We start from the raw sequence: 10,724 nt of genomic DNA on the forward strand, positions 1-10,724 counted from the left end.
TCATACTGTCAACTTTAATTCCATGGGCATCATTCTTTCCACTTTTCACTTAGAATTTATTTCAGAGCATGATCAAAGCTCTGCTGTTTATTACGTTCAGCATTAGCTAATTTGGCTTTTGGCAAGTCTTATCCCAGTTCCTATTAGACACTAGCCATAAACTGAGATAAGGGTTGTGCCAGAGGATTTCAGGATTATCAAATGGTAACATAGAGATGGGTGCACTATTATGCTGCTTTCAAGACTGTTGTGTTACTGCAAAATTAACCATTAGCAAATACTTAGAAGCTCCGAGACAAATTTACACCTACGGTTTTTTCATGTCTTTTGAATTGACTACAGAATGAAACAAATGTCAGAAAAATCATGTCTTAGGACATTTCTGGAAGACTCATTTGTGTATGTTGTGTTTTTATAGAGACAGGTTTGCAAGTATGCTTTATCATCAAATATTTTGGGTTCCAGAATATGCTGTGTTTATAAAACAAGATTATTAGGGTAACTGTTTTTTACCAAGCTGCAGTTAGTTAGTCAGAAGTCTGTCTACAAGATTGGTATCAGATGTTCTTTTATTCAGAATTTTTTCTTTCAGCAGGTGTTTCTAGAATCTGCTGAATATTTAAATTCATGTGATAGACCTAAAAATGGCAATTTGCATGGAGAGATGGGAGTGTGTTGCTTGGGTATGTAAATAGAACACTCTACCTTACCAACCCTTGCTGCTCTGTTTTCATGCTTCAACATCTCAAAAAGAACTTAAACAATTCATAGGAGGTCCTGAAAAAGTAATCTCAAAGTAGGCTTTAAAATACCAGTGTAAAAAAGTTCTATAAAAAGGCTTGAACAGATCTGTAAATGTGAGGAAATAAACAACTAGTGGTGGCTTTTTTGCAGCATCAAATAAGTCAGTGACAGAATTTCTGTAAATTTCCAGGCTGCCTCACATCTTAATTGCTATTGTTGGAGAAAATGATGGAGGACAGTTGGGCATCTAAATCTTTTAAAAAAGACTAATAAAACTAGATAGTGCTTTAGTTCATTAGTGACTGAATATGATGTATAACAGCTGTGGTTTAAGCATTAGTAAGAAATAATCTATAAATAATTATAAAATTTATTTTTAAAAGATATTGAATTACTAGACACTATAATGGTGCTGTGAGATGAAAAAATTGTCAGGACTATGCAGTTGATCAGATTGCTTGTGCTTTCAACTTTATTAGCATGTGCATTGGTAGAATATTTATTTGTTTAACAGATTGCCCCTGATTGTTCATGTTTAAAGTTTTACCTGGTTTAAATACTTCCTAAGGCTTTCCAAGAGGAGGCCTAAGTTTCAGAAGTAGTACTGGCTTGCCTTGCTTACCTTCCAACTGGTCTTGTAGAGCTTTTTTGAAAACAAAAGGAAAGTACGATAATATGTAAGGGCAGAAGAGACCATGATGTTTGCAATATTTTACTTTTTTTTGCTTTGCTTAACCCATTGCTTTTGTAGTTACTTCCTGGAAACATGAACAGAGAATCTACTTCCTTAGAGATTTTATTTATTTATTTATTTATTTTAACCTTTAATGTTGTCTTATATGTTAGTCTCTTTCTCAGAAGCACTGGTCTGGATTTGGCTTTATTTCAGTAGTGATAGTTAGATGAAGCAATTGCAGTATTTAGAATAAATTTACTTCTGAAAGAAATGAATTCAATAGTATTGAGGTATAAGGCCAAGACTTAACTGGAACAAGGGGCATAACACTGCTACTAGAGACCAGTGCTGCTAATGTAGCAGTAACAAAACAGACCCTGGTTCTCATACTGTAGCTTAATACTTGTTTCCATGATTGAAATATGCCTCAAAACTGCATAGTAAGCCTGGCATCTTTTTCAGCATGGATTTCTACTTGTGTGGTTTTATAGTGGGTTTGTAATAAAAATACAGACCAGGATTTCTGCACTAATTAAAACCATTTCAAAAGTGTAAATGTAAGGAGGCTGTGCAAACTGACATTCATCTCTTAAGACAGGTGAATTTAGTACATGTCCCATCTTACCACCCCCAGGAAAAGATAATATGTTTTGTGATTCAACTGTGAAATTTTAAGACCCAGATTCAGCAAATGACCTGGGCATTGTTTTTTAATCCACTTTTAAGCCTGAGCTTAAATATTTTTCTGAACTTAAATATATTTATAGATATGCTTAAAACTAAACATAAGCTTAGATACCCTGTTCAGCGGGCCTAGATTTCACAAATGTACTGGTGTGGTCAACAGGAGATTTCAGATCCGCTCTCACCTTTCTGGTGCTCTGTGAGATTTTCTGTCAGAAACGTAGCTACCAGTTTTCCTTGGGCAGCCTTTCAGGGTTTGTGTGTGTGTGCACATGAGTGTTCATCATCTAAGAGGAAGAAACGGACGTTCTGGTACAAGTTATAAATGGACCGGATAATGCTGCCTCTGCTTACGCTTTCTGACACATTTCGTAATAAGCTTCTGTTTAGTTACATCTATCTCAGCCACAAGTTAATGGGGCAGGCTGAAACTCTCCCTTCTGGATGGGTTTTTTCCAGTTTGGAGTTTTGAGGTTTTGCATTTTTACATAAATGCCTTGCTCTTTTTAAGAAAGGAGAAAATACATAAATAAAAGTAATATAAACATAGAATTTTTCTAAATATATCAAAATAAGATTACTATTGTGTTTAGAAGACGCATTGCGTATCTGTGCTCTGAAGTAGCAATGCGAAGGCTGACAGAAGGCTTACTCTGATCTAAAGAATGTGCTTTATGATGCTTCTATGAGAAAACTGCCCAAAGTTGGCAGAGATACACATTTCTGAAACATCTTTGGTTTATGTTCTTTGTAGACACTTAAAGGAGCACAGCAGGTGTAAGTGCATGAACATTTCACCTGTACTGAGCATATTCCAGTTGAGAGCTGAGGCAGACTTCAGTGTGATGGAGTAGCAAGAGGCACTGAATCCAAGGCAGGAAGGTGACACTTTGATCCTAGTGTTTCCCTGGAGTTTTGTCAGGAAGGAGGAGAAAGGAAGCTTATAATGGCTGAAGTGAGAGGGAGATGGGTTATGGTGGTTTGGTGGTAAGTGGGGTAGATGAGCATGCAGATCGTGGCAGGCGTCTGGACTGTGAGCCTGTGGGGAGAGAAGGCAAAGTCTCAAGCTGAACGGGAGATGTGGAGGAGCCCTGATATAGGACCAACATGAAATCACAACTTTGTTTTCACCATCAGTTCCGCTGTGGCCCTGGATTTTGGACATGTCTGTGGATAAAATGAAATTTTGAAAGGAATATCAGAGGTTTTTACTAAGGGAGATTTCATTCCCATTTTACAAAAATTCCGTAATAATATATGGGACGTGAGGTTTTAAAAGCAGCATTTATCAGAGTAGCAGAAGAAAGGTCTTTCTAAAGTCCCTCAGCTGTGATGATTCTGCTTCATCAGCAAGACTCTGTAATGAAACCAGTTCAATCTACAAGCGAGAAGGAAAGTTTGGTTGTGCTTTCTTTTTATGTATATTGCAGAAATATTTGCTCATAAATTTATTTTATTGCTGTCTATTAAAGACAATTTAATTTAATTGAACTTCCTGAGCTTTATGGAAATTTTTCTTTGCCGGTATTGCTCCTTTGACAGAATTATTTTTCATTTTCCTCTTGCCTTTTTTCTACTCTCAGGAAGATGGAAGACCCTCAAAACTAAAAACTTGTGCCACAGAAAGACAAAAAAAAATTTTTTTTTTTTTTTTTTTTTGGTCTGTTCACAGTGTTTGATCTTAGCTCAGTTTAATGTCAGAATTCTGAGATCCAGAGTCCTAGCAAAGAATCTAATGATCTCCCTGCCTGCTGCTGTAACAGTAGCATGATCTTACGGTGATACTTCCCTTTACATTTGCAAGAGCTTTTTGCATATACCAGTAGAGAATAGAGGTTGAAAGCAATGTGCCATTCTCAGGTGTTGGCTTTCATGTAGGGTTCCTTACCCACACAGAGTTAGTAACCAGTGACCATCTTGTTTCCTAGCATGTACTGATTCTAGGCGGGACTAGGTCCAGATTCCTAATTTTGATTGAAAGTTGTTATAAATATTAGATTCTAAAATAGGTTTTTGATACAAAATTTTATTAAAGTCTCTCCAAGCTGATGTTTGGCACGCACTTTGTCAGCTAACCAGCAGCTACTGGTTATGTTCCTTTTCTCTTTTCTCTCTTTTTTTTTTTTTTCTTTCTCCAGTTGAGTAGATTTTGACAGGAATTGCTGCAGTAAGACCACTATAGAAATCAAATTAGCTGTTCAAAATTCCAGGAATTTAACCCTAATTTGCATTTTCTGTTTTAAAAGAGACGAGGTTGGGGACCCACTGCTGCAAAACACAGCTGCTGCTTCTACTCTTGTCGGTGGCTTTTCGGAACAGAGTAGTTCTTTTGGCTCTCTAAGCACCTGGCACAAGACCACAAAGAGTTCGATGGCACCGCATTTATCAAGGGGGAGAGACTCATTGCTGTTGCTCTCTGTGCCCACTTGACAGATTGCAAAATAGGAGGGGACTTTGCTGTTGGCATTGGAGAGCTTACAGCTTGTGTGAATGTTATCCTGGGTTTTGCTCACAGTGAAATAGTCCTCTTGTAATGATGAAGGGCATGTTCTTGGAAACAACACCACTTTTTAATGGTTGCAGTTAGAAATAATCGTTGGGTTTATAACCTCATTTAATTAAAAAAAACCCAGAAAACCAACCCTCCAAAATAAAAAAAAATGAAAACCAACTCTATGCAGAAACTGCACAAATACATTTGCACTAGTTGTGTTGCAAATTTGGATGAACTTTCCTATTGTCTTTTTATAGTATATTCTTTATAATATAACTTTATACTATGAAAGATAATTTTGCTGTCTATTCTGGTGATTTATACTGTGCTCTTAAGACATTTCTTTTTTTGAAAGCAGATGTCTCGTTTTTGTGGTTCTGACTTGCAGGAATTATACTAGAACCAGATTAAAAGATCAGTATGGAATATGAATGATCCTCATAACACAACTACTCATCTCCCTACTTTTTCCTTCAGTTTCTCTTGAATACTTACATTTCCTTAATCAAATGTCAATTCCAAAATGTGATATAAACTGTTAAAAAAATTAGATACATTTTCTTTTAAAGAGTTTTCATGAGTCATATGACCCACATTCATAATTTATGCCAGTTAACCTTCCCAATTTTATTAATATTACTCCTAATGTGCAAATAGGAACAGCTGGAGAAGTTATCCAAGGGAGGCTGTTGCTCTGATGTCTTTTTTCAGGTTCACTGGGAGTTCTGAGGTGGCACTGAACTGAATTTGCAGTCTGTTAAGTCCAGTGTGTTTTCTGAGGTCACAGTCTTGCACACAGGAACATCCCATGCAGTTCTGAGCACTTTATGACTGCTAAAGCTTTTGTTTTTGGGAGGGAAAAAACCATTAAAAAACCATTCTGAGGGGTAAACCAAAGGTCTACCTGACTCAGTCATCTTTTTTTTACAGTGGCCTACAGTGGATGCCAAGGAAAGAGGATAACAGTAGGGGAAGCAAAACTAGTGATTCCCGATCTGTACTCCAACCTTTGAACCTTCTCTGGCTTGAAGGCTTTCTGAATCAGAAGTTCTGCCTTGTTGTTTGGGGCTGTATCCTTGTGTTTACAGGCTGTGAGTTGCGCTAGCATGAAAACTGACTACTTTTCTCACAAACAGCTAGTTTGTGTCAAGGGCATTTTCCAATACATGTGGGTAACAGGTAGCCTATTGCCAAAAAAACCCCATCTGAAATACTGCTGAACTGCTGAGCTCTGGTTAGTGGATACAACATTAAAACTCTTTGTATGGTGAAGTAGTTAAACTTCTAACTCTGTTTTAAAAAATGCTGTGTTTTCCAGGGTTAACTGCAGCATTTTTGTTGGTTTTATTTCTGGTTTCCCTAGATGTCTCTTCTATTCCTTCCTCACCCCTATTTAAAAAAGGGAAAAACTCAGTCTCTGTCCTCCATAGTATTGTTTACATTTACCTGAAATGGTTTTGATTTATTCTCTTAAAAATTGTCCAAATTTTGAGCTATTTTGAAGTCTCCGTGCCAAGTTACTAGCTTGGCTTAGGTTTTTCAAGCTCTTCAAGAGGCAGTGGATGAACTATTACAGTTCCAAAGTCTGATTCTTGCTCTTTAATATGATGGGGTTTTTTGTTTAGCAATGTGAGATGGACCCCAGCCCAAAGGACTTTGGGCAGCTGGAAGCTACATTGTGTGATGCTGAGTCTTTTTTTCAACTGAAATGTCAATTATAACTTTTCAAATAAATATCCCTCAGTTGCTGCTAATTCTGTCAGTCATTTGCCTTAAATATAAGATTTTAGCTTAATCCTGTTAGCTAGTTTTAAGTACTCCAAATTTGCTCTCCTCATCTTCCTGCTTCCAAACCAAGATTTTATGTGTAGATCAGTTATTCCCCTTCAACCTCTGATTCCTTGTGACTCTGTTCTGCATAGGAGTATTGTTTGTCTTACTTTTTATTATTGTCTTCAACATTTTACCATTTTCCATTTAAGAGATTCCTCCAGTGTCAGCTCTGAGACATCTTTATTGTTATGAATTTCTAGCATAAACCAATATTGTTTGCTATCAGGCTTTTTGTACAAGTTCCTTAGTAGCAGATGCTATTAAATTGAGTGGGGGAAAAAAAGACTTTGTATGAGTGGGAGAATGTTTTACTCTTGACATAATTTTTTTGTTAATAATGCAGTATTACCCATTGCATTGCACAGCAGACATGCTAGTTGCTTCATAAGCCTGTGGTCAGGTTTTCATTGATAATGTATTACAATTGCATTGATTTTCAGCCTTCCTTTCACCTCTTTAAGTATTATTTCTTGCACTAAGAGTTTGTTTCCTAGACCTACTTACTATTTTTCTGTAATACATTTAAAAAAATAATTCAATGTATGGCTCTTAGTTGTTTTCTAACTTATTACTATTATCTGATTTGTTACTTTAACTCTTATTTATTGGAATTGGCTTATTTATTTTCCCTACCACTTGTAGAACACTGCTAGTCTGTAGTGTTTTTTCCTAGCTTCTTGCTCACATAATTGCAGAATCTCAGGGGTTTTTGGTCTGTTACTTTGTTATTCACGTGCCCAAGTGCATCAAGATCGTGTCTAGTCAGCAAAATGTGTTTCAGAAAGGAGCACTGATCTGTTCCATTTGTAAAACTCTAAGTAGCTTGGACATGCAATCTAAATTTAAGCATGTCTGTGAGTATCATAATGTCAATGGAACTTAAGCACATGCTTAAAGTGTTGCTTTATATTGGTCAGGGTTTTCTCAGCTAGGACCAAGTTCCTGCTTGCAAACATCCAGCATACTGTTAGCTTAGCCCTTAATAAAACAAGATTTAATGGTTCTTGTTTAGGTGATACTTATAGTTGACATAAATGAAGAAACAAAACCACTGGCTTGACAGTTTGGCACTTGTTTTGGTGAGAGGAGGGGAATGGTGCATGTGTAAGGGAAATTTAAAGACTGGTCAATGACTAGGTTCAACAGAACGTAATGCTTTTTTTTTTCCTCATAAATAAGATTATAATCTTTTGTGATAAATTATGATTAATTTGACATTTTACATGTAGAATATTTCTCCATTTCCTGGAAAGTTTCTGTTCATGAGTGTGACACTTATTTTATTTTATCTTTATTTTGTTTTGTTCTCTTCTGATGCTTTCTCAGGAGTGCTTTTAGGTTTCAATAACTTCTGTAATGCAGAAATTTTGTGCTTGTTTCATTTATATCCTGACATATGTATATGTATGCATGCATGTATGTGTGTTAAAATTGCATCTGATTATATGTAATAATATTTGTGTGTATATGTGTAAAAATTTCACTATGAAACTATGTGTTCTGAGTGCCATAATTCAGTTTCTATGCACCAATAATATGTTTTAAAAATTATTTTATCTGGAATCAAATACAAAATTGAATTAGAAATGTATTGCACATGGTGAAAATAGGATTATTATGAAAATAAGCCAAACTATATATATTTATATTCAAATAATGAATGACTGTAAATAGAAAAAATATGGAGTAGCTGAGGCTCAATGTGGTTATAGTATGCTGTGTTGTACATGTCAGAAGAAATAGTTGTTTATACCTCTGTTACTAAAATTTCAAATAGGGATTATGCTGCTCTCCCCATGCTTCAAACTCTATAGAACAATATTTTTCTTTTTACTTTTTTTCCAGCACTTGCTACTAGCAATAAAGTTTATCATGGCATTTGTAATTCCGGATAAACCAAGAGATATCCAGATAAAACTAGCCAAATTGGAATTTGAATCTCTAGAGGCTCTCAAACAACAGGTAAGAACAACTGACATGTCATGGCAACAACAATGGAAAGCATTGGTGGCCTGAAGGAAAGATAAACTAGTGAGATTCTACTTTTGGTTTAGGTGGATAAATCCTGGGCTTTTGAAATTCCTGTCTACACTGTATTAAGATTAGCTAAAGCTGTTCCACCTCTACCCCACAGGCTGTGGTGGCAGAGCTGGAGTGGCTGGGTGGGGTATGGAACAGTCACTGGTACTGCAGTGTAAAGCGCAGAGTGTTGAATAAAGAGAAGGCAGCGCTGGCTTACTTCTATTCATTGGGTTGTCACCTGTAGCGTTTCAGTTACTGCTTCATTTTCTGTTAATCCATCACTGCTTAAGAAGTGGAGCAAAGAGCTGGAAGTTTTAACAGATTCATCGTCCTTTCAACACCAGAAAAATGGTCTTTCTTTTCAGACAGCTTGAAACTCCTGGTATGGGTAGTAATGTAGCAACTTACGGTGTCTGTTGTCCTTGTGTGTGCAAATGTACTTAGTTTATATTGTGACTTTTGAAGGACATTGGACTCTATGAAACCTGGTTTCATCCCTGGAGGTGTTGTTGCAACATTAGGATTCCTTTACTTGCTGAAGTACCATCACAAATAAACGGTTAACTTCAATATAAACAGAAATTGTAAACAGGCTGAAAATTATGTTTGAAATAATTGTGTTGAGAACTAAGTATGTATGAGGGAATGGTAAGGTTGCCTTATTTTGTTGTCCATATAATATTCTCATTTTATTGCAGAAATAAAGTATATTTTACAATATACTTTACAAGCATTCTAAAGCAATTTAGGAAAATAAGGAACTAAATTTTTCTACTGAAAATCTGTTTTAACAAAGTATTCCATAGAGAGAGTGGTGGAGTTCTCGAGATGAATTGTATGGGATTAGCTTCAGTAGGATACAGAGACTCTGCAGAGCTGGTTTTGCTATGGCAGTGTTCTTTAGGAGTTTGACTGTACCATGGTAGATAGGATTGCTAAACTAGCTTACGTATCAGGAAAAAAAACCCACAGTATAGAGCTGCAGAGACTGGTTCACCTATTTGTTCTTAACTCCGATATTTTACACTGCAGTGCATGGTCTTACATGAACATATTCTTCGTGTGCTCCACATGCAGATGTGAACCTCCTCTATACTGTGTTTTTTGTGTAGGATGGGAGGTTAATTGTTGAAACATCTACCATAGCTGCATGTGACAAAATGGTCTCTTAATTCTGGATAAACTGAGCCTGTAAACAATGCACTGCCTTTCTAGTTAAAAAACGACAGTTTTGTGCAGTACTAGAACATCACTATTGAGATCAGCACTGTCTTTTGTAATCAGCTGTACCAAACAAAATCCAAATTACAACTGAATCCAATGCCTGCTACTTTTGTTTTGCCTTTCTCTAGTATTTCAATGTGAAGTTACCAGGAACTGGTCATGGATCTCATGTACTTTTTAGATAATATTAAAAGGAACAGGACTACATTTCTATTTTAGTTGTTAGTTCTCTGTTTTCATTTTGTAGACAGGCAAAACTAGGTCATCCACTGGAACCTTAAGCTCAAGTGAATTTAGTCACCTTTGGTTATAACATGCCAACTGGAATATATACAGAATTTCTTTCAGTATGAGTGTACATGTCAGCAGTTAGAACTTCATCTCCTATCCTTGCATCTGTGCATTCCCTATGATATATGCCTGATTCCTAGTTCTTCAGGCTTGTTTCTTTAATTCAGTGGTGAAAAGTTAGTTTGAATTTCAGTAAGAACCAGAAGCCTGGGAATTCTCACCTAATACTTTCAGGCTTCCTACAGGATCCAGGAAAAGTATTGGCTGTTTTTCAGGTACCATGATAGGTACTTTAAACTCAAGTGTCTGCCATCACCTTGTTAGATTTCCTGTGATTGATACTGTGCTATGTATCCCATAGCTTTTTTCTGGCTATGGACTTTTTTTCTGGTGCTTTAGTTTTTTCAGAGAAAAATATGGGCATTTAAAAATAATACATTGGCAGTGCAAAAAGATACTGAAGCATTTATTTTAGAAGCACGTTTTCTAGTCCTTCCTCTTGTTACTGAGAGTCATCATGGTAATTTATTCTGTATTTCTTAATTTCATGCAAAAACCAGGAACAAAATGCCCTAAACCAACTGTTTATAAAAACAGACATAAAAATCTGGGGCAAATGTGTTGTGGAATCACATGTTACGGAGAACCTGGTTCTATACTTTTGTGCAAGTATACATCACATTCCTCTCTCGACGCTATCCAGACACACACGCTGTTGTGTTTTACCATGTGAGCTTTTAGCATACTGCTGTCTTG

General features: G+C 36.3%; 1 protein-coding gene across 1 annotated transcript in view; it reads left to right on the forward strand.

Annotated features, from left to right (window-relative positions):
- ANO10 (anoctamin 10) overlaps positions 1-8,393 on the forward strand; it is a gene marked incomplete at both ends in the record, with an annotated part of 72,688 nt that extends 64,295 nt beyond the window's left edge. Inside the window, one exon of the mRNA XM_010162966.1 lies at positions 8,277-8,393. Within this exon, the coding sequence (XP_010161268.1) occupies positions 8,277-8,393 (117 nt within the window). The remainder of the gene's footprint in view (positions 1-8,276) is intronic.
- Positions 8,394-10,724: the final 2,331 nt, after the last annotated feature.

Source organism: Antrostomus carolinensis, unplaced genomic scaffold, assembly GCF_000700745.2.
Source record: "Antrostomus carolinensis isolate BGI_N321 unplaced genomic scaffold, ASM70074v2 scaffold3312, whole genome shotgun sequence".
Classification (NCBI taxonomy): Eukaryota; Metazoa; Chordata; class Aves; order Caprimulgiformes; family Caprimulgidae; genus Antrostomus; species Antrostomus carolinensis.